Source organism: Morus notabilis, unplaced genomic scaffold (genome assembly GCF_000414095.1).
Source record: "Morus notabilis unplaced genomic scaffold, ASM41409v2 Scaffold604, whole genome shotgun sequence".
Lineage (NCBI taxonomy): Eukaryota > Viridiplantae > Streptophyta > Magnoliopsida > Rosales > Moraceae > Morus > Morus notabilis.
In genome coordinates, this window is record NW_010362300.1 from 178,033 (window position 1) to 202,000 (window position 23,968).

Below are 23,968 nucleotides of genomic sequence, written 5' to 3' on the forward strand. Positions count from 1 at the left end.
ACATTTACTAACTGTAAATATGTATATTATAGGTACAAATTAAACATTGAAATTGAAGATAATACCGAAGACATAAACATTACCGTATTTGGCAGAACAATACATGCGCTAATAAAAAGATCATGTACTGCGTTAACCATTGACGAAGGCTTCACATATCCATTTGTAATCCCGCTAGTCATCAATCTGCTTCGTGGATAAATAAAAATCTTCCAAGTATATTTTCAATAAAGGGGACACCAAATAACGATTGTTGCATCTAGAATCTTTGAAGACATCCAAGCTCCTTCAGTGCCAAAAAATTTACCAACAGCAGCACTTTCCGATATACAAAGGCAAGTAAAATTTATTAATTTATATTAAATATGTCAAAAACAAAATTTAATTGTTCCAAATAAATACGTACAAAAAAAAAACTTTATGATCATTTCAGTCCTAAAGAAACAACAACATCACTAATATCATCTCCAATAAAAATTAATCCACAAACTCCAATTCTGAAAAGATTAGGCATAAGGTAAAATATGCTTACTATGAAATATCTTCTAAGTTGTTTTAAATATATATCTAAATAATATTTCACAATTTCAACTCTAAATCAAAATCAACAGAACTTTCAAGAAAAGACAAAGTAATATTAATTTTTTTAGATATTCCATTATACATTATCTGTCTTAAAAGTTTATCAACCTATTTAAATATTTTTGTCACTAATTTTGGTTCCTTAACATTCCTATCTTGCAGTTAAAGAAGACATCACAATTGATCCGATAGATGTTACTATATAAATATATTTTGGATTGTGTATATATTTGTTAATATGTTTGTAATAATATCAAATCTGTTTTATAATGTATATATAAATATATTTTGGATTCTAATACTGCATGTATATAAATTTGTTACTATGTTTATAATAATGTTAAATCTTTTATGTGATACAACATTATATACTGTATTATCAACGCACGATTTTCATGCTCCTTTATCACTAAAGTACTAACCTACTCATAATAAGACAAAAAAAACATGTATTCTTTCTTTTTTTTTTTGAAGGGAAAAAACATATAATTTTCCCTTAAAAAAAGGCTTCAAATTTGAATTGCTCCGAAGAAGAAGCGTAAAATCTCAGAATAAATGCAAAAACACAATTAATTACTAAACTTCACCCAAAAGTTGGCCATTAATGGAAAATTTCGAAATCTCCCAAGTAACGTTGACATTTCCACTTGATCGGCTTGCTGTCTGTGAGCTTGTCCCCATCCAAAGAAAAAAACAAATTAAAAAAAAAATCCCCAAATTTAACGGCGTTAAGTTGGCGTTATCCTCCATGTGAGTGGGTCATCACTTTCTCTCTCATCTGTTAGAGAGAGAAAGTAGAGAGAGAGTGAGGAGAGAGTGAGTCCTTTACAGACTGTAGTTACTCAGCTTCACCAACCAGCACTGTCCACCTGACAGACAGAACCGCCATTTTTAACGGATTTTCCTTTTCTCTTTCTCTCTCTAAATACTATTCTCTCCTCTTGTGTTGCTCCTTGGGTATAAAAAAACCCTAACCTCTCTTTCTCTCTCTGCCAGAGCTCTCTCAATCTAGGGTTTCCAGAACTCTGCTCTCTCTCTCTCACTCTAAGGCGCGCGCACGATCGCCATTACCGGCCATTTCTCGATTCTCATTCAATGAATCATTAGGGTTTCCAGATGAATCTCGTTGTTCCATTTCTCCTCCTGATTCTGGTCGTCTCGGTCTCTTCCGTCTCCGACTCGGAGCTCCGATCGCTGCTCGAGTTCAAGAAGGGGATCCATGTCGACCCACTCCGGAAGGTTCTGGACACATGGAGCTCCAGTTCTCTGCAGAGCGTCTCCGATTGCCCGCAGTGGACCGGCGTCGTCTGCGACGAGAACGGCAATGTCACCGCCTTGGTCCTCGAGGGCCTCGGCCTCGGCGGAGAATTGAAGTTCCACACGCTCACCGGCCTTGGAAAGCTCCGGAATCTGAGCCTCGCCGGGAATGAATTCTCCGGCCGGGTCGCGCCGGCATTGGGGACGATGACCTCGCTTCAGCATTTGGATCTATCGAGGAACCAGTTCTACGGCCCGATCCCGCAGCGGATCAGTAATCTCTGGGATTTGAAGTACCTCAATCTGGCCGAGAACAAATTCAAGGGTGGATTTCCAAGCGGGTTTACGAATCTTCAGCAGATGAAGGTTCTGGATTTGCACTCCAACCAGCTGTGGGGCGACATTGCCGATCTCTTGCCGGAGCTGCGCAATGTGGAGCGAGTCGATTTGAGTCGCAACGAGTTCTTCGGCTCCATTTCCGTTTCTCTCGAGAACGTCTCCGGCTTGGCAAACACCGTTCATTATTTGAACTTGAGTCATAATAATTTGAGTGCCGGATTTTTCAAAAGCGATGCTATTAAGTTGTTTCGCAACTTGGAAGTTCTGGATTTGGGGAATAATCAGGTCAGCGGCGAGCTTCCTTCGTTTGGGCCTTTGCCGAATTTGCGGGTTTTGAGGCTTGGGAAGAACCAGTTGTTCGGGTTGATTCCAGAGGAGTTGATGGAGAGTTCTATACCGTTGGTGGAATTGGATCTTAGTAACAATGGATTTACAGGTTAAGAATTGACCTTCATTTTCACATCCAAATTTTTCTTTCTTTTTAATTAGCGAAAGCTTGAGACTGGACTACTTTTGTTGTTCAAATTTTGTCTTAATGCTCGTGTACTCTTGTGTGGATGCGTTAATTAATTAGAGTAGGTCCTAGCTTTTTGAAAATTATGACCTTTTAAATCCTTTTGAATGTGTGTATGTTACATGCGTTTGCATGTTAATTTTATACATAAACCTAATACCAGATATAGGATCTTCTGTTAACAAGTGTCTTGGTCAAAAACTGTTTCAAGCTTTTATTTATAGGTGGGAAGAAAAATTAGACAAATTGTGCATCATCAATGAAAATTCGTCCCTGAGGAAAATTCTTTGCCTTTTGGTGCAAACCCACTTTTCTTTTCTGTTGTTTTTTTCTTTTTCCTGCTAAAGATCTTGTCAAATCTGTACAGTACAGACGTGAACTCAGTCATCTTCCATATAACTGAGCGTCTTTGCTATATTTCAGGTAACTGATGTTTTTTGCTTGTATTTACAGGTTCACTTCTTGGGATTAACTCTACAAGCTTGCAGTTATTAAACCTTTCATCCAACAGTTTGTCTGGCACATTGCCCACAGTGCTGAGTAGTTGTGTAGTGGTGGATTTGAGCAGCAATATGTTCTCTGGTGACATATCCGTTATTCAGAACTGGGAAGCTCCTTTAGAGTTTGTTGATATGAGTTCAAACACGTTATCTGGAAGCTTTCCAAACTTAACTTCACCGTTTGAGAGATTGACTGCAATTAATCTAAGAAATAATTCGTTAGGAGGTACTTTGCCTTCTATATTGGAGGCGTGTCCTAAACTGTCTACCGTTGACCTCAGTTCAAATGAATTTATTGGGCGTATTCCCAGTACTTTCTTCAGTTCTGGGAGCTTAATGTCTTTGAATCTTTCGGGAAACCATTTTACAGGACCAATTTCCATGGGAGGAGGCCGTGTTAGTGAATTACTGTATTTACCTTCAAGTCCACTGATCGAATATCTCGATCTCTCTAGGAATTCTTTATCGGGTTCTCTGCCTACAGAATTGGGTAACGTGATCAATCTCAAATTACTTGATATTGCAAAGAATGGCTTTGTCGGGCAGATACCAAAGGAGTTGCACAAGCTTAGTAAGTTGGAGTACCTTGATTTATCTGACAATAAATTCAGTGGTGAAATCCCAGATAATCTTCCATCCAGCTTGACTGTATTTAATGTGTCCTACAATGACCTAAGGGGATCTGTTCCTGAAAATTTGAGAAACTTCCCTATGAGTTCATTTCGTCCTGGAAATGAATTGCTGAACTTACCGGGTATGCCAAAATTAAATTCTGTACCAGATCAGGTTTCTAATCAAAGGAAAACTCACAGTTCAAAGAGTAATATTAGAGTAGCAATTATTCTTGCATCCCTTGGAGCTGCTTTTATGATAGTTTTTGTTTTACTTGCTTATCACCGTTCACAGCTTAAAGAATTCCACTGGAGAAGTGGATTTGGAGGTCAAACTACAGGGAGGGATGTGAAATTAGGAAGTTTTACTCGGCCTTCGTTTTTGAAGTTCACCTCTAATGTTCAGGCTCCACCAACTTCTTCATTGAGTTTTTCTCATGATCATTTATTAACGTCAAAATCAGGGTCATTATCTGGGCAGACAGATTTTGTAACTGAAGTTGCAGACCCCGTTTCACATCGGGAAGTAGCGACTACCTCAGGTTCCATGAATCCTGTAGATAATCACCCTGCAACTTCTGGAAGGAAATCCTCTCCAGGTTCCCCATTATCTTCCTCTCCTCGTTTTATCGAAGTGGGTGAACAACCTGCAATATTGGATGTGTATTCACCAGATAGATTGGCTGGTGAGTTGTCCTTCCTGGATGCTTCATTGGCATTCACAGCTGAGGAACTTTCTCGAGCTCCAGCAGAAGTTCTTGGCAGAAGTAGCCATGGAACTCTCTATAAAGCTACTCTAGATAGTGGGCATATGTTGACAGTGAAATGGTTACGGGTAGGACTGGTCAAACACAAGAAAGAATTTGCCAGAGAAGTCAAGAGGATTGGTTCCATGAGGCATCCAAACATTGTTCCGTTGAGGGCATACTATTGGGGACCCAGAGAACAAGAGAGGCTTCTTTTAGCGGATTATATTCAGGGAGATAGTTTGGCCCTGCATCTTTACGGTAAGACTGGAAATCTTTTTATATTTGATGATGTTGTTGTATCAATAATGTACCTTACTAAGTTTTCTTACTGCCAAGTAACTGGATTGGATATTATCTTTATTTCACATTTAACTCAGTTATGGTGTACATTGATATCCAAAAGTTTAAAAGATGTCTCTACTCTACATATTCTTCTTCTCTTATTCCTTTTTTTTTTTTTGTTATTTCAATATTGCATAAATTTAGTTTTCATAATTTTGTTCGACATAATTTTGGTGCCAGATAGAATTAGGCCTTTTGCCTTTAGGTCATTGAACTTAGTATGTGTGTCGGTCTGCACCGTCAAGTTTTGTTACGTGTATAAATAAAGTCATCTTTGCTAATTGTTTCTGCATTTGTGTTGTGTTCTTTGGTTCATGTTAGGTGCATTGTTCAAGTATATCAACATACGATTTTCACCCCAAAAAAAGGCCTCTATATCAACATATTATCAAGATAAAGATCCCTGAATTCATTCTTTTAGTGGATTATGAGAAGGCTACTTTTAATATCAGAAAATCTCTTTTCTATTAGCTGTTGTTTCAGCATGATCTTTCCCTTTTCAGCTTATACAAATCTAAAATTCAAATGTCTTGGTGAAAGAATTGAAGCTAGGATATACAATGTTTTTTGAGAGAGGGCATGCCTGCTCATAGTCTTTTTTTTTTTTTTTTTTTTTTTTTTTTTTTTTTTTTGTGGTGGAAAACATATATAGTTTTGTATGAATTTGGGATCCGTTCATAATTTTGCTCATCTTGTAAAGTATGGAGGAATCGGGGATCTGTCCATAAGATTGCTCATCTATGCAGTAGGGTCATTACAGGCATGGACTCCTTTAGGACTTGAGATTTGACGTAACATAGATATACAGGCAGATGAGTTTTAAATAGATAGCAAGAGAAGTGTTGATACGTTGGTTGTTTTGTAAGGGAGAGTGTCTGATTGTCCACCAAATGTCGGCCGACTAACAAGTATCATTTTCTTAGCTGCCCTAGTGGCTAGTGCTGCTGGGCTGCAACATTTTGTAAGAGTTTCTGGGTTTAAAAATGTACAGTAGCCGGGCAATCCTGATTTAGACATGCTTTACACTTTTTTGTATGCAGGAGTTTTTGCCTTTTGTCTTAGTTTCTGAATATTTCATCAATATATATTGTACGCAGAGACCACACCACGGCGGTACTCTCCATTATTGTTCAATCAGAGACTAAAAGTTGCAGTGGATGTTGCGCGGTGTCTGTTATTCCTTCATGATAGAGGCCTTCCACATGGGAATCTAAAGCCCACCAATATACTCCTTGCTGGCCCTGACTACGAGGCTCGTCTTACCGATTACAGCCTGCACCGCCTAATGACACCAGTGGGCATTGCGGAGCAGATACTAAATATGGGAGCACTTGGCTACCGAGCTCCTGAACTTGCCTCTGCAGCCAAACCAATTCCCTCATTCAAGGCTGATGTTTATGCTTTTGGTGTGATCCTGATGGAATTGTTAACCAGAAGAAGTGCTGGTGATATCATTTCGGGCCAGTCGGGTGCAGTTGATCTTACAGATTGGGTTCGACTTTGTGATCAAGAAGGACGTGGAATGGACTGCATTGACAGAGACATTGCCGCTGGGGAAGAACCCTCCAAAGCAATGGATCAAGTGCTTGCAATATCACTCAGGTGTATTCTCCCTGTAAATGAGAGGCCTAACATCAGACAAGTTTTCGATGATCTCTGTTCTATATCTGTTTGAAATTTTTTGTACATGCGTCTTGGAATTAGTTTTTTTGTTCCTTGACCATGTTTTCTTTCTTATTTTTTCGTTCTTCTTTTTTCGGGGCTACTTATCACATTTTTTTTTTCCATGAAAATTTCATTGTAAAGGGACAACCGATTATTCGAGAGTGTTCAGAGTTTGGTCTTAAATTGAAAAGGATTGCCATTTTTTTCTCTTCTCAAACTTTTCCCATCTTTTAACAGTGGGCATACTTCAAAATAATCGATCTCGTCCTTTAATTCAATTGTAGTTTAAGGTTAATTACGAATTTAGTCCCGAAGAATAAGGTAATTAAACCTGCCCCCTACATTGTAAAATGACACAATACTCCACCCAAGTTTAGAATAAGTTGCAGATTTGATAGTTCAGACTCCTAAAATTTAATAATAAGATAAACATAATCAAACAATGTAGATAAATCCTAAATAATAATCACAACCATAAATTCAAATATTCTAAGACCCCGTTCATTTTACCAATTCGAGTTTAGAATTTGAGTTTTGCTACAGTAAAAAGTTCTCAGAAACAGTTACATTTAACTTTTTTGCTACAGTAAAAAGCTCTCACATAAAGTCACATCTCAACTCAAATTAAAAACTCAAATCAGCGAACTAACCGGACCATTAAACATTCTAATAGATAAACACAATTAAAATGCCTAATTATTCCCATTTTATGACACATCATTAACTAACAAATTTATTCATGTAAAAGAAAAAATTAAAATAGAATAAACAAGATATGGTAAGTTGCACAAAATAAATTTTTTAAAAAATTAAAACAAATTGTAAAATCTTCCTTGCTCTAACTCTAGCTCTCATCTCCGCCTTTGTTCGCATATTAGTCACACCACTGATGTGAATATGTCATTATAGATCTGATGTCTCATTGATGGAAGCATTGAGTTATAACTTATGATAAGTTCGAGAAAAGTTGTGCGCTATTTGAAGACAACTTTTGTTCTGTGGGAGTCCAGCTTAAAATTAACTTGTAACTTAATGCAAAAATGCACATGATAGACAATAGATCATACTTTTTGCTAGTTGCTTATATCAATAGAGCTATCTCAGTTAAAACATACGAGGACGATGACAAATTTTCCATAATACATGTCTAACAAGGAATTCGAATTCATTTTGGTTGCATTAGAACTCATATGGACAGAGGTTTCTCACTCTTATCACTTCAATTGGAGAACAGGGTGATTGAGTTAGTAGAAAGAAGGCACTTTTATGCCTCATCATCACAAATAAAAGTAACAGTGTTCATGCCTTGCCTTTAGCTAATGGTATAAAAGCAATCAACATGAACAATGACGAGTTCAAACAATGCAACATTACAGCCGCCAAGCATATTGGAATGGTGAATAAAAGTGTTTGCCTTATACTTGGAGAATAACATGGAGACTGCTCTGCTCATTTCTTTCCGACGTTTCCTCCATCGCTGTACGCTTCAGGAGGAATAGACCTCAATTTCTTGCAGAATCTAATCTATTTCTTCATGTACATAACAATGATAGTATTTGTTTTCTTCTCCAATATAGTAACATTTTTTTTTCCTATACAAGTTCATAGTGCTTGTTACATCCCCTTTTCCTTTTTCTTCCCCTTCTCTCTTTTCTGTTGGGACCCTCATGTTATTTTCTAGTTTCTGCCAGCTCCAGATGCTAGTGTGACATTTTCAATTAAACATGAACATTTAATTTTCCAACCAAGGTAAATAGGTTTCGCTACTTCAAAGCGAATTAATGGGAAAAGCTACCAACCATGGCATGAATCCTTGAGGATGCTCTAATCTACCAGGAAAGTGAGGAAAACTTTACCTGCAAAAGAGGAAAAACGCATAATTTCACATGTATTTAGCTCCATGTAACAGAAACAAACCCAAAGGAGCATGCAAGAGCAAAGACGTGTGAAATTATTCCTCAAAGTAGGGACAAATTTTGGATGATTGGACATCCTATTAAAATGATGAAGCATGAGCCAGATATAGGATCTTGCGTTGCTCTGCCGAACTAACATGAAATTTAGATGAAATAGCTGAAACTCCTATGCCACCAACATTCCCCTTGGTCTTTATTGACCATCCATTAGTCAACTAACACAAAAAAAATAATAATAATAAAAAAAAAAAAAAAAAATTCATATACACAATATGCTTCCTGAAAAAATTATTCAATGCTTATAGATGTCTACGTACATGCACGTGCCTTTCCACAGAGGTCTGAAATCATGGTTCAATCCAGGATTAAAAAGGATTTTGCTTCACGGGAACATAATAAAGGAGCTATATTTTTCCGCTGAAGCCCTAGGTCCTAGCTCAGGCTATGAAGAATCTTTAAAAAATATGGTTATGACAAGAAGGAATAAAAAGCTTGGCTTGCATTTGCATATGAATATAAGAGAGAACAGAGAATTTATCATAACACTGCACTTTCCTGTAAGAAAAAGATTTACTGTAGGTGTAAACCCAGCAATATAAGAAAGCGACGTTTACCTTCAAAGGAAATGGCTAGCAATGAGAAGTTGCGGCTCCTCTTTCTCTTCTTCAACCTCCGCTGAAGCTTGAGCTTTCATTTCTTGTATCCTTTTATCCCATATATCATCTATTAGCTTCCAGGTTTCATCATTGACAGTTTGGGTCTGTAAACAGCGGTGAGAAGGAAAAGAAGAAAACGGCTAGTCATATCGAGAAATTAAAAAATTTCAATAGCATGAAGAACCAAGCAGTATCATAGTTTCTCAAATACCTCCATAGGGCGGGGTGCACCAAAAGTTGCAAATCCAACATTGCCAGGGGCAAATGTAACCCTACCAGGAAGTGAGATTCCATGTATTCCCCATCTTCCTGCATATATTAGGGCTCCGTACTCATCCACTGGACCCACAGCAGGCTGAGCAATGAACAAGAATAAATGACAAGACTTTACAGATGTGCTCATCGACATAGATACTGATGAAACAAACGTTATATTACTGGAAGGAGAAACAAAATGATTTCGCAAATAGCCTTGGAGTTAGATTGCTCAACTAGTCAGTTTCCACAATGCAGCCATAGATTAGCAAGTGGAAGGCAAAGACAGCATAACAATATAACAGATTACTCTTGGAAAAGCTATTACATGAGAAACCTAACATTTATAAGAAACTTGATTCCATTTGGACAAAATAACACGCCAATTGTAACTTTTTATACTAATAATTAACTAGCGCAACTGACAAAATAGCAATACCATCAAGTTCAAGAACTACCTGAGGTATTCTAGGAGCCCTCTTATATATATCCCAAATTTCCTCAGATTTAATTTCTCCCTTCTCAAGTAAAATGTCTGCATAACAAAAAGAACACAGCCAGCCACCAAATACACAAATTATGTCTCTCTTTAAGAACGAATCTAGAACTAGAATTTTAGTCTCGTGTAACCTCAACTAGATTGATAAGATTTCAATCAACAAGCCGTTCAGTAATGCTTGATTCTTCAAACAGATTAAAAAAAAATTAAAAAAAATGGAAAAATAATTACCTGTGATTGTCTCAACAGCTAAGTGGTATTCCCTCAACACAGACGAACACTTGTCAACGGCATAACGCATATATTCATCCCTAAGTGCTTCAAGCTTTGCTGCAAGCTGTTGCGATTCATTAGAAATGTCAATCCTACTTATGAAGAACCATAAGTAAAAATCAGTTGGAAAAAAAAAAAAAAAAAAACCTCCTATGAGAAAAATTTAGGGACGTATTTGGTGTGTAAATACTTGGGATCCTCAAGCATACATTGGGCACAAGATCACTCTGATTCCTGTAGTAAGCTTTCCCAAAAGCTGTCATTCCAGTTTGCAAAATTAAAAATTCTGCCAGCCGTGAAGCTTCTAATGTGGCCTTTGAAGAGATCCAACAGAGATTGTCAACCCCAAACATCTCCTCCTCAATAACTCTTGCTAAAATTTGAGCAATCAAATAGCTATTAGTATATTATTATTATAATTATTATCGTAGTTGTTGTTCATAAATATCAGCTAATATCAAATAATCGAAACACCAGGCATTATAGAATTACAGCCAAGAAAATCATGCATGAGCTACATGCGTCATGCACTATCCAAAATAAAATAAAAGACAACCAATCTGGCCAAAATAATTTAAACTCTTCCCCCAGTTCTAGCTATCTTAAACCCTAAACCTATGGCAGAATAGTCATCATTTTGGGAGTCTTGTCTTAAGCATATAGCAACCGAGACCTCCCCTTTGGCCATTACAAAGAGACTGACAACTGAGCTACAGAAATCCACTGATATTCAATTTAGATCCTGATGTTACTTGTTAGCAGTATATTAAATGCTTACTTTAGAAGTAAGAAATTGCAAGTAAAAGAAAGCAAGAATGTAGTTAAAAGCATCAAGATTTCTTGGCCCCCAAAGAATGAAAATATAAGAGAGAAAAAATTGAGCAACTGACTGGTGAGCAAAGAAGATAAGTTGAGCTGTTGTCTTAAGTATAATTTTGCTAAAAATATATCTTGGGAACTTACGAGCACATGCACGCACTATAGAGTTCACATAATCTGATTTTCTGGAGAAGACCTTGCCCGGAGTTTCAGCATAACACATATTCGGCTGACTACGAATCATTTTTATATCAGTCTGCATAAGACGCAAAGGGAAACAAATTACAACGTGTCTAGGCATAGAACTTAATGGAATAATAAAGGTAGCACCACGACCTGGGTAAAAGGACGGTAGGGATCTGGAAAATAGCAAGCAAGGACAGCAACAGCTGCTTCTCTGTATGCCAACCTCAGTTTTAATTCCTCTGGGATTTCAGTACTATCTTCCTGACCTGTTTCAAAGGTGCCTTTTTGCTGCAAAATTGGATAGAAAGTAGGAATAACGATATCAGGCCACAAGTTGGACTAAAAAGTATAAAAATAAGAAAAGGCATAATCTAGCATAGATATGGAGATATGTGCCTAGAAGGCACCAACCCTTTTCAAAGCCTCTAGCAGCTCATCTTGTCCAATGTAATCTAAATCCTTTCTTGCAGTCAAAATTCCGGCTTCATTCCTGTCATTAAATTGAGAAATAATGAAATATAAGCATCTTTCTTTCTTGGTAAAAGAACAAAATAGACATTGTGGATTATGCACTTACAGTATGTTCTGCAGTTCAGCACCAGTAAAATCCTCTGTAAGCTCTGCAACTTCCTGAAGAAGTGCTTCCTTCTCCGCCTCGGACCGAAACATTTTATTTCTAGCATGCACCTGTCATGCTCAAAAGGTTCTTTGTTGTAAAGAAATACAAACTTGAGATTGTAAGGTCCTATAAGAAAAAAACAGAATTAAGCACTATACCTTTAAAATGGCCAATCTACCATACTTAGATGGCAAACCAACTCTTATAATCTTGTCAAAACGGCCCTTCCGCAATAAAGCAGGATCGAGAATATCCAGTCTATTTGTAGCACCTATAACCAGCACCTAACAAACCAAGTTAAACAGTCAAACAAACTGTCTTTCTTTTTTTCTTTTAATTAATAAGACAACCCTCTTTAATCCAAGAATGGTTGCAAATATACCTGTGACGTAGAAACTTTAAATCCATCCATCTCTGTCAATATTTGAAGTAGACCTTGTTCCCTTTCTGCACCACCCTATACAATGAAGTCAGAAGTCATACTCGTATCCACCTTTTTTTTTTTTTTTTTTGGTTAGATAAAATCATACAAAACAAGAGCTACGATAAGCTTAATATCAAGATTTAATGGTACACCATACTGATTAGGCAATAAACATACGAGATACGTATGTTAGACCTCTTATAAGATATATGATATAAACTGAAACCAGAGCCATGACAGATTCTACTTCTTGTTTTACTTAGCTGGGAAATATAAAAAGAAATGATGGCCATTCATTCTGCGAATTGTTTATGTTTTTCCAATCTTGCTATCGGGGGGTTACCAAATGGAAAACAGGGAATATGGTCTTGTATGGACAGAAACAATATAAATGACATACCCCACCAATATCTGGCCCCCCGCGCTTGCTACCAATGGCATCTATCTCATCAATAAATATAATTGATGGCGCAAAGGATCTAGCACTAGCAAAAAGATCCTTGACACGAGAAGCTGCCACACCTACAAACATCTGGAGAAAAATTGATAAAATTGAATTAGATAGGTTCCTTTAAAATTTAATAGCTTCACATAACACAGAAAGAGAAATATGTGGTTCCTTTGAGTTTTACAAGTGGCTAATATATACCTAAACTGAGAGAGAGAGAGTCACGGTGGTAAGGATAAAAAATTTACACAACGAGGCAGGATCCATATAGTGAGGAAAAATGGGTGGTTCACGAAAAGTGCAGGCAAGACAAAAACATAATCATGATTTTTAATTTTGATGTTAAGGCATAAATAATCTAACTGTATTTTAACTCATGATCAAGAAATTCAGGGCTAACCTCTACGAAATCGGTGCCATTTGCTGCAAAGAAAGGGAGTCCTGCTTCACCAGCAATAGCTTTAGCTAGCAGCGTTTTACCAGTTCCAGGAGGTCCATGGAGAAGTACACCTTTTGGGCAATAAATCCCTTTGTCTTGAAATTCTTCATCGTTCTTTAGAATTCTTACGATCTCCTGCAGTTCTCTCTTTATGTATTCCTGACCAGCAAAATCAGCAAAAGTAACACCAGTAGATTCTTCCGCTGATATAAACTTTGCCCTGGTGGAGAGCAGCAATAGAAGTTAGGTCCATGTAATATGTAAAATCTGTAAGATTCGGTCGATACAAATCAAACATTACTACTGGTATTCCTGACCAGCAAAATCAGCAAAAGCAGCACCAGTAAATTTTTAGTACTAACTTCCTCCTCGACAACTTATAGAACAGCTCAAAAGGAATCAAAACCAGAGAGAAAGTGGGAGGGGGGATTTCATCAACTACTGGTAATGAAATGTATACAATCAACTCAAAGAAATCTAACAACTAAGTCACTGGAAATCACTCTCCAGTCTCAACTTACCGACTTTTGCCCAATGATCCAAGTGCCTGGCGCTTGAGTGGTAGTGGTTGCCTTGTTTTTTTACTAGGAGTACCTAAATCGCAAGGTATCAACTTCGCATAAATCGGTCTCATCAAGTTATCAATCCATGTATATAAAGCAATTGACAGGGCAAGCCGCATAGACCAAATGACTGCAGTTGCAACAGTAGAGTAGACCTCTGCAGGTACTGTGTCCACATTAAGAACATCAACATTCACTATTTGCTGGTGCAGCTTCTGCCAAACATCATTCCAGCTATCAATCGGCATACGGTCAACAATGTGACGCCGAAAAACAATTTCCTTCTTTGAATTTCCTTCAGGTCCACTCATTTTCTCATCTTTGTAGTAAGGTAGAATCACTGTGAAAATGAGGCAATTAATTTTCCGCAATATATGTCAAGGAAATAAAGATGGCATGCAACTAATGAGTAAGTTTTATTGAATCGGCAAGAATACATAGTTATCATTAGAAGTTAAGGACAAAAGGATGCTTTTAGAGCGTAAGACTGTTGAATGACATTATATGACCAATTCCAACAATTTAGCTCAAACATTTAGTTAGACATTATAAATTACCATATAGATGAATCTGAAACTCTTAAAGCAACAACAGTGCTGGCGAAGCATTAAGAAAAAGATATTAAAGTAAACTTGGCACAAAAGATTTCCAAATGAAGAGACAAACAATAACAAATATGCGTATCTCCATTCTTTATATAATGAAAAGCATTTGTATCGCCAACTTTATATTTGTTTACAATTTCATAGGATTTTTCACATCAGATTTTAAGAGCTCGATTATTTTGGTGAAACTTGAATGAATTTAAAGTGATAAAACAATCAAAATTAATGAAAAGTCCAAAATGGAATTCAAATTTCAGCATTGGTCTATAATAGCTCAAGTTATTGTTTCACATTTGTAGATCGTATATTCTGGAAAAGGAAAAAAGAAACAATCTTGGAAGAGAAAATTTCAATTAACCACCAACTCAGTCCCTCTAATTAACGCGCGGGCACACACTTGCTAGTTGGTGAGACTTATTTGCATTTTAAACTATGTTGGTGGGTCAGCTTCGGTTGCACAAAATTACAGGATCCAAGATGAAATAGCCATAAGAATGGGTACAAAACTAAAATTTTATACACTTATGGACAAGGTGTAGCGGATGTGCTTGATCCTTGTTGGCCAGGCTACTTTTGATCCCATAAGAAAATAAAAAAGGGAAAATGAAGTGAAGAACTGAACAAATAGGAGAAAAGAGACTGTTAAACAATAAACAAACAAAGGGGACGAGGAAAGAACTCAGACTTTCCTCTTGTTTCAACGAGGATGGTACAAGTAAACCACCAAAATAAATGGTCCCCAAGCTTCCTATTTCAATATTCACTGCATGAGCTATCTGTTATCACCAAGACCATTAACCCCCGCCACCAAATACTGGATTGATCTTCCTCCTAGCTTTTCCTATCCTTAACTTCTATCAACTTATATCCAAATTATTCACCCAATAATTTGAATAGCTGAGAAATGCAAGTTTGGGGCTCATAAGGGTTAAAACAATGTTATAACCCTTGGGTAGAACTCATCCCCAAAAGCTAGCTTGTAGGGAGAGGGTGCCCAAATGGTTATAAAACCACATGCTAAGCCCATACTTTAGCAATGTGGGACTCAACCAGGATCCTAACATACCACCACGCTTCCGACACCGACGTCCACGGCGGCCCACTCTGGATGGCCCACTCTGGCCTTTCCAGGTCGCCCCTCCCCAGGTCACCCCTTCCGCAACGTGAGCCTGAGGAGGAGCATGCTCTGATACCAATTGTTATAACCCTTGGGTAGAACTCATCCCCAAAAGCTAGCTTGTAGGGAGAGGATGCCCAAATGGTTATAAACCCACATGCTAAGCCCATACTTTAGCAATGTGGGACTCAACCAGGATCCTAACAAACAACCACACAAATAAGACGCAAATACTGTATAAATATTGTAAGCCCCACATCCGAGATAATACAAACGATCACTTGTGAAACTTAACTTTCAATATTTTGAAAGCCAACAACTGTAAGAGAAAAGGCACCAGGAATGAGAAGAATAACCAAAAGTGAGGTGACCAGCAAAACAATATGCAAAGAACACAATAAATTATCTACCTGATACAGTTTGACCATAATTTGAGTACTCCATAAACTGAACATTATTAGAGTTAACAAGCCTCCAAAAATCACTAAAGTCAATCCTATGCGAGCTTTCAGGATCCCATTCCGTTCCTTTTAACTTTCCACGCATAGTCAACAAGACCCTACTCCAATAAGACGCCATCACAAGCTGCCTCTCTAACTGCGTATTTGCCTTCCGCTCAAGTTCTTCCAACTTACTAATTCGTTCTCTCTCTGCATCCTTCAATTTCTGAAATTTTTTCAAATTGACAACAAACATAAGTGGCAATAAGATTCCAAATGAAGAAAGCAGTAATATGTTCTTTTTTATTTATGTAAACAAAATATTTATTGGGGACGGAGAAAAAGAGAGGCTTAGTAAATGGTATTAAAATCCAAAAACTGAAGCAGAGGATTCATCAAAAATGGATTGGGGGGATGGATTAAAAGCCCAAAAATAAATATTATATTGAGTTTCTGGAAAGGATTAATGCAACGCCCTGTTAATTGACAGGTGCATGGTTTGCCACACAAAAGCACACTCCATCCACCAAGTCCTCTATGGCTAGCAAGTCAAAGGTGAATCTCTAAGTGTCTATGAAATTTTGAAAATGCACAACTCTTAAATCAAGAACTACAAGAAATGACAAGTGATGATCAATAAAATAAAAGCTGTATTCTTCAGCTGTTTAAACAAATTAATAAAAGATTGCTCCCTTGTTAAGTTATTCTGAGTTTTTTTTACTAATCAAGCCCCCTAAGCACCATTACAGTAACTTTTCCCTCCCCAACTCTAACTAGAAAATAACAACTTAAACACAAGAGACCACATCGATGTCTACGGCTACTTAAGCCCCAATAAACATCTCCCAATTCACCCTTCCATTGGCACGTTAACGTGTATAAACGGCTTTTATCAAGCCCACTTCTTAGACAATCCTTCTGAGGCTTAGGCTTAAATCAACACATTCCAAGTTCCAACTTGTTCAAATAATGGCCTGACAGTTTCCATCACTATTTACCAATATGTAAAACCGATCTGCAATGGCCTATCAAGTAGGAAAGGAGTGATGGCTAACACCATGAATCCTCCCAATTCAAAGAGCATAATCTCACCCTCTTGTTCTTTTGCAATCAGACTAATTTTATTGTATTAAACCCCAAATCCTTATTTCAAAGTTCAGATTCCTTTTGTTTCTTCCTCCTTTTCATCATAAGCACATATACATAAAAATAAAGGTCTGTCTTGTTTTTTTTTTTTTAAAAAAAAAATGATCTCCCGATTTCCCATTAAACCATTACAAAGAGTAAAATAATTCTCAACATTTACTCTTCCAATTTCTTAGCTATGAGGGACTACAAATAAAGCAGAAACAAATATCGAATTTCAAACTTTTTTCCTCGACCAGACATTGCTAGTAAAACAGAAACTAGTAATAATTCTCGAAGTTTGTTCCCGTCAGTTAGATATTACCAATGATTTCCTTCCAAATTCTCGATTATAATCTGGCATTACAAATAAAATAGAAAACAATAACAATTTCTCGGTTACGAGACATTCAATACTCTATGAAAACAAAATAAACAAACTAAAAAGCAATATTAAAAACCTCGAATATCTGAACAGATTCAGCGTCTTCCTCCGAGTTTTCGGACACTGCAACGGAGTTCGAACTCGAACCGGAAGCACTGCGAGCAAAGATTCCGAGGTTCCTTGGCTTAAGAATGAAAGAAGCGCCATTGTAGGCCTGACTTTTGGCTCTGAATAAACGCATACGCCATGTTCGACAAAATGTCGCAGAAGAATTAGGCAGCTGAAGAAGAGTTTTAGATGGAGAAAAGTTTGAGAATGGCTTAGGTAGTTGAATTAAATCGTTTCTGTTGAAGACTTGGGAGTTCATTTTTCCACCATGAAAGAGTAGAATTTCTTGCTGTTTTCTCTCACTTTCCGGAGAGGAGGGAAAATGGGAGAAGTTGGGAAGGACGAATTATCCAAGTGGGTTTTAGGAGAGGAAAAAGGAGAAATCTTGCGGTTCGTTGGTCCCACCGGGGGCGTCTGGTCGGACGGCTAAGAAGTGTTTATTTGTAGATATCAGTTTAGAATGAGAATGACCGCATACAACATTACAACTGGTGTTATGTAACAAGGTTGTTTTTAATATATATATATATATATATATATATATATATATATATATAAGAGATTATTTGTGAAATTTATTCATGTTCTAAAAATTTCACGATTTTAATAAAAGCAAAAGTATTAAGGAACCTTTTTTGATAGTTCTCTCTACTGATAAGATCAATTTATAAACGTTAGATTGGGTCAAAACCAAATCAGATTTAATATGTAAAATAGATAATTTTTTATACGATTTCACGTTTAAAAAGTTGAGAATTAACGATAATTTATTTTTTTTTAATCATGATTTGAAAAGTCTTACTAGAGAAGCTTCTAAACATTTAATCATTATGAAAGAGCCCGTTTAGAATGTATATTCAAATCATGATTTAGGTTCCTTGGCAAGCACTTTGTGAGACCCGTTCATTTCGTTGATTCGAGTTTAGAATTCGAGTTTTTCTACAGTAAAAAGCTCTCACAAACAATCACATCTAACTTTTTTGCTACAGTAAAAAGCTCTCACATAAAGTCACATCTCAACTCAAATTCTAAACTCGAATCAGCAAAGTGAACGAAACTAAAAAATTTTAAAATTCAAACTCTTTGTGAGATAAAAAAAATATTATAGCAGAATCATTACATACATTTTTTTTTTCCTATTTAAGAACCATTAGTAATACTAATATTTTAATTCCCTAAAAAAATACTAATATTTTAAAACTCCAACCTTGGCATCGCATGTTCCCAAAGGTTCGAATAAAAAGGGTTTGCTTGCACACTGTTTTCAAACCTTTTTAGTTCAAACTAAAAAGAGTTGTTTCCATACCATTCGCACTCATGATCCAAACAACCCCTCAATCTCAACAATAACAAGAAGCAATTTCCCCTTGTGAGGGCCATTTATATGACAACATCTAGGCTTATAATTGCCTTATTACCAGCCAACAATCCTTTTCTACTTGCATCCATACAAACATGCTCATTCAGTTCATATGTTTGAAATAATTTTTAATATTCATTTAGAAACCGTTATAATGAAAATGTATAAACTGTAATTCAAACGGAGCAACTGTGTCAACTTCACAATAACGGTCTAACCTCAATATCAATGAGGCACACGTCTTTATCAACCAACGGTTTCGAGAGATAAGGGGCTGTTCGGCAGCCCCTTTCTTGAGTCAAAAATTCAAAAAAAAAAAAACAACTCAAGTTACAACTTTATTAAAGTTCATGTTCTGTTAAGTTTGAACTCGAGTTTGGGACTAAAACTCGCGTTCAAGTTTCCCCTTCAACTCGAGTTCAAAAACTCGAACTCAAATTAATAAACAGTATTTTTTATATTCTTAAAAATACTATAACTTTTTCGTTTTAATGCTGATTGAGATGGTTTTTTTTTTCTATGCGTTGACAAAGAAAAGACGAATAAAACCCCACCCATATACCCTATTAAAATTTTCCATCAGCATTGAGTTTTTATTAAAATACTATCTAAACACAAATTCAAGTTTTGACTCACTCAAACACAAACTCAAAAATATTTTTATATCAAACTATAACTCAAATGTACACAAACAAACACAAACTCAAGTTACAACTTCAATTCAAGTTATAACTCAAACTCAACTCAAAATCTACACTCAAGTCACTTAACTCAAAAAGGACAAAAGAACAACCCCGTATTTGGTACTACAAAACATGTTCCTTATCAAATTAAAAGAAAGGCATATACAACCCCAAAATAAAATGAATCCATAACAATGTAAAACAGACTCACATTTTATTTTGGCTTAAAAAAATAATATAAGTTAGCAAAATGTTGATATTGCAAAGGAATGGAAAGTACAAGAACAATGTCCCAGAAAATTTTCTTAAGGGTTTAAAATGTCAAAGGCACCAAGTTGAGGAGGCTAAAGTGCAACACCCCTAAAAAATTAGTTAAGGAAAAAAAATATTGATGATGAACCTCTGAACATCACTATATGATGCTTACATAGATTGGCGGCATTTTACTTTTCTCTTACAAAAATTTTGAATGGTCACATTTTCTGTTTAAACCAATTAACTTAACATAATTGTATTGTCATTTCCTTCATCCGTGTGGTTTTGTTTCAGTTTTAAGCCTTTGACATGAGGTGCCTGTTTTACATATGAAATACGTAGCTTTTGAGAGCTCTCAAAATGTTCTTGTGGTGTTTAAAACTCAAAAACCAGTAATGACTTGCCTCATCAAATCAAAATCATTTGTACTTGATACAAACCTCGTCAAACTGAGAATAACAAAAGATTATGAAATATCTATTATAGTATTACGATCACACTAGCTTAGAAACTTCTGGAATGCAACAAAATCTTCTGGCATCGAAAGTCAGAAGCTTTAAATACCATAAAAAAGAAATAAAAACTGTGTCCAACTTCAAAGAACAATTTAAGCCTCATACTTGTTCTAATGACAAACAAAATGATCATAATCTCTTAATCAAAAAAACTGCCAAAACCTAATTCATTCTCCTGATGAGTTCATTGATGTAGTTCTCACGGTTTCCAGCATCTCCACCTTCAACATAGTGGTTCCTCTTCTTCTCCAGACCGCCCAATGGAGCCTTGAGCTTAAATGGCCATAAGAAGTTATTTGCCTCCTTAAAATGAGGTCCAACAGTTGCGATCTCGTGAATAAGATCCTCCACGCAGATAATTCCGTACTTGCCCAATGCCTATGAGAACAAGTTGTTTAGCAAAGTTACTCAACTCAAAAGTAATTGTTCTTCAAGGCAACCAAAAAAGAGAAAGAACCACAAACCTGTTCGATTATGGAGTTGTCAGTCAAAGCAGTTCTTCGCTTGTTCAGCTTCCCATAACCTCTCTTATAAATCAATTCCTTTACACTCTTCAAATTTGGGTATCTAGAACCACACACCACAATTGATCAGGGAAATTGTTCAAATATAAATCATGACAAATGAAGAAAAGTCTACACAATCGAGCATACCCGTATGTTACATATGGTTCAACCCTGTGGAGCATATTCACGGTAGCCTTGTTCACTTTTAGGAAGACACCGTTGAAGATCTGTTCAGGAAAATAGAATTCGAAAAAACAGTAACATTAAAATATAACCACCTTGAAGGCAATTTTTGCACAGCATGAAATAAGCACAAAACCTTTACTTCACTACAAATAGTCAAATGCGATCATAGAAAATCTCAACAGGAAAAGCATAACGACTAATCAGATAGAAAATATTGTCATCTACAGGTTATCTGAAGAAGCAGACAGGGACAGGCTTTTTTATATCCATTCCCTCGTCCTGAGGAGTTCAAAACTTACCCTAAGTGCACATCTAAAAAATGTTCCATTCAATATCACAGAATCAACTTCGTGACTATAATTGTTGAATGTTGAATAACATTCTACCCAAAGCACTTTTGTCACGATGGGGGAAAACGTTAAAGAACTGTTTAAACAATGACATAGAGTATAGGATGAATAGACTTAGAAAGATCCAGCAAATAGCATAGGATTTCAAAAACAAAGAGAGCATTATACTAACACAAATAACACCAAATGTCCATTATTCAAGTAACTAATCAACTGAGGAATCAGATGCTCTACCTGTCTCAACCGCAAGAGCTGCAAAATCTTTCGTGTCTTCGGATGCATGGCATTGATACTGAAAAGTTTTATTTTGAATTGTAAGAGCTGGTAAATAAAAAGTCAACGTATAAAATTCAGTGAAATTAAGGACATACCCACGGATACGAATGATGAACAAAAGCTTAGCTTCTGGCTCAACATAAAACCCTCCTTTCAACTTGGCCTCGCGCTTTAGCTGGATCAGCTCCTTCTCCTGAAGAACAAGGAGAAATAAACAAGATTAAACACTAAAAATGGGTCACAAAAATGATTAATGGACAAGAATTAACTTCAAATTACCTTCTTGGCATACTCCTTAGAATACTGCTTGGCTCTGTTGAAGATGAGCTTTCGGTTCTCAGCATTCTTCTTCTTCAATGCTTCAACCTCTTGCTTTTTTGCCACGGCCCATTCGTCTTCCCTCTTCCTCTTCTTCAACACTGACTCTGGAATCACTGCCTTGACTTCTTCGCCCATCTCTACATAATAATACCAATAATTATTATTTAATAATATTTTAATAACTTAAAGAATATAAACCTGTGCTATAAAAAATGGATATTTAACATCTGAAAGCAAAATCCAGTACGAAAATAAAAGAAAAACAGAAACTCTTTGTCCCATTGAGCAAACAAGGAACTAGTATGATGAAGTAGGTAGTACAAATCTTGAGTTTTTTTCGTCATTTTTCAATTATGCAATCATGCAATAGAAAACGAATAAATAACATAAGCTATCAAATTTAAATCTTGAAACTAGAAGCAATTGACGTAAGCTAAAAACCCACATAGATCAATATCATCTGTAATATAACTATTGTGCTTCCAGTTTACAAAACAAACATAATTACAATATATAGTTCAGCAAAAAGAAAATAAGAAAAATAAAATAAAATATCTATACGACAACATCAAATTCCTAATAAAAATGATTGGAAAACGCTCTCAAAGATACCTTTTGTTTTTCAAATAACAACTTAAAATCAAGCAAAGCCAGTGAAGTTCACGACTTTTCAATAACATCTAAACATTTATTAACAAAAAAGAAAAGCACAACCACCGCCTTAACCAAAAAACAAAAAAAAAAACAAAAAAGAAAGAAAAATCCCCACCACCGCACGTTAAAACCGCCATCTTCAAAACTTTTTTTTTCCTCAAACACATCGTAAATGGCACTCAACACAACTTCTTTCAACTCTAACTCAAATTCCAAAATAATGTTGGTCATTCCGCGACTAATTTCTTCCGTACATTTTCATTTCACTATTTATTCATTCCTCTCATGCTAGATAAAACCTTAACTTCTACGACGCAACAACAATGTCTGATTCAACATCATCATTATCTTCGAATCGAAATTTTCTAAACAAACAAACAAATAGGAAACATCTGACAATTACCTTGAAAAGCTATTGATCGAAGAGACTCAAAATCGGGTGACAGCGAAGAAGCGTCGAGAGAGGAAAACTGAGTGAAACGGCAGAGAGAGGGGCGCTGGAGATGGCGGAATGAGTGTTGAAGCTAATATATGAGTAAGAGCTAGGGCTAGGGTTTCTCTTTTTCCGTTTTCTTTTTTCTTTTTTTAAAAGAATAAATAAAAATATACGCTAGTGAAACGGTGGCGTTTGTATCTTTGGCCCTGATACATAACATTGGTCCATGTTATTTTTAATATTTGCAAAAGCTCCTGAACTATTAAAATATTTGCAATTGAAAGTTTTCATCTAATTCCCTCAAATAAAAAAAAAAAAGTTTTCACTTCATCTAATTCCGTCATTAAAAACCTAACTTTTGGTGAGGGAAAAGAAAATGGAGAATGAAGTAAATAGTAAATTTATAGTAAATAATTAAAGTAAATAGTATATAAAATTTATATGTAAATTCCTTTTTTTGATTAAGAAAAATAATTTCTTCACATAAATTTTTTTTACAATTGATAAAAAAATCTTTTTTCAAATAAAAAAGATTTTTTATTACGTAAATTATTTTTTATTAGTCGTAGATGGAACATTTACACGATAAATTACTATAATATACTTTAAATAGTTTTGAAACCAACTATTTACTTAATTTAATATTATAAATCTACTATTTACTACAATTTTTCAAAAAAGGGGCGCAATCAAGATGAAGATTGTTTTTAGGATTACAAATTAAAAATAAAAATCAAACAAAAAAACAAATATGTATGGACTAACCCGCCTCAAATCAGGCTTAACATAATCTATCATTTTCTATGAGTTGACCCATGGCCTAGACCACCCTATATTAGTGGGTTGGACGGTGTCTTCAATAATATCGGGTCGTAATTACATTACATTATAACGAGAAATTTTAATAGGAAAAACACCCTTTTAATACTCATATTGCCCCTCTGCATGCTAACTTGTAAAAATGGAACTTTAAAATTAAAATAAATTGAA

At 35.9% G+C, this 23,968-nt stretch overlaps 3 protein-coding genes across 6 annotated transcripts; 1 reads left to right on the top strand and 2 right to left on the bottom strand.

The window, feature by feature from the left end:
• The first annotated feature begins 1,457 nt into the window (after positions 1 to 1,457).
• On the top strand, positions 1,458 to 6,620 carry LOC21402993 (probable inactive receptor kinase At5g10020). 2 transcript variants are annotated; one of them, XM_010101596.2, is made up of 3 exons: positions 1,458 to 2,614; positions 3,146 to 4,810; positions 5,992 to 6,620. In XM_010101596.2, exons 1-3 carry the CDS (start codon positions 1,699 to 1,701, stop codon positions 6,567 to 6,569), a joined length of 3,159 nt encoding a protein of 1,052 aa, XP_010099898.1. In that variant the 5' UTR covers positions 1,458 to 1,698; the 3' UTR covers positions 6,570 to 6,620. The 2 variants fall into 2 exon arrangements, with proteins under 2 accessions (XP_010099898.1, XP_024023627.1); XM_024167859.1 differs by having other exon boundaries at positions 5,935 to 6,005.
• Positions 6,621 to 7,709: 1,089 nt separating this feature from the next.
• On the bottom strand, positions 7,710 to 17,876 carry LOC21402994 (probable inactive ATP-dependent zinc metalloprotease FTSHI 4, chloroplastic). Of its 3 annotated transcripts, XR_002902502.1 has the most exons (18): positions 17,405 to 17,876; positions 15,789 to 16,044; positions 13,615 to 13,996; positions 13,055 to 13,313; positions 12,607 to 12,738; positions 12,165 to 12,239; positions 11,941 to 12,066; positions 11,741 to 11,850; positions 11,575 to 11,653; positions 11,314 to 11,451; positions 11,122 to 11,233; positions 10,368 to 10,531; positions 10,117 to 10,222; positions 9,845 to 9,921; positions 9,343 to 9,486; positions 9,090 to 9,235; positions 8,359 to 8,415; positions 7,710 to 8,259 (listed from the first exon to the last, which is right to left on the bottom strand). XR_002902502.1 is itself a non-coding variant. In XM_024167854.1 (17 exons), the coding sequence occupies exons 1-16, from the start codon at positions 17,693 to 17,695 to the stop codon at positions 9,092 to 9,094; spliced, it is 2,595 nt and encodes an 864-aa protein (XP_024023622.1). In that variant the 5' UTR covers positions 17,696 to 17,876; the 3' UTR covers positions 7,710 to 8,259; positions 9,090 to 9,091. The 3 variants fall into 3 exon arrangements, 2 of the variants coding, with proteins under 2 accessions (XP_024023622.1, XP_024023621.1); XM_024167854.1 differs by lacking the exon at positions 8,359 to 8,415; XM_024167853.1 differs by having other exon boundaries at positions 7,710 to 8,415.
• A 2,245-nt stretch (positions 17,877 to 20,121) lies between these two features.
• On the bottom strand, positions 20,122 to 23,076 carry LOC21402995 (60S ribosomal protein L7-2). The gene is made up of 7 exons (XM_010101598.2): positions 22,946 to 23,076; positions 21,847 to 22,025; positions 21,663 to 21,760; positions 21,526 to 21,583; positions 20,903 to 20,982; positions 20,714 to 20,816; positions 20,122 to 20,627 (listed from the first exon to the last, which is right to left on the bottom strand). The coding sequence occupies exons 2-7, from the start codon at positions 22,021 to 22,023 to the stop codon at positions 20,412 to 20,414; spliced, it is 732 nt and encodes a 243-aa protein (XP_010099900.1). The 5' UTR covers positions 22,024 to 22,025; positions 22,946 to 23,076; the 3' UTR covers positions 20,122 to 20,411.
• Between the last annotated feature and the right edge of the window lie 892 nt (positions 23,077 to 23,968).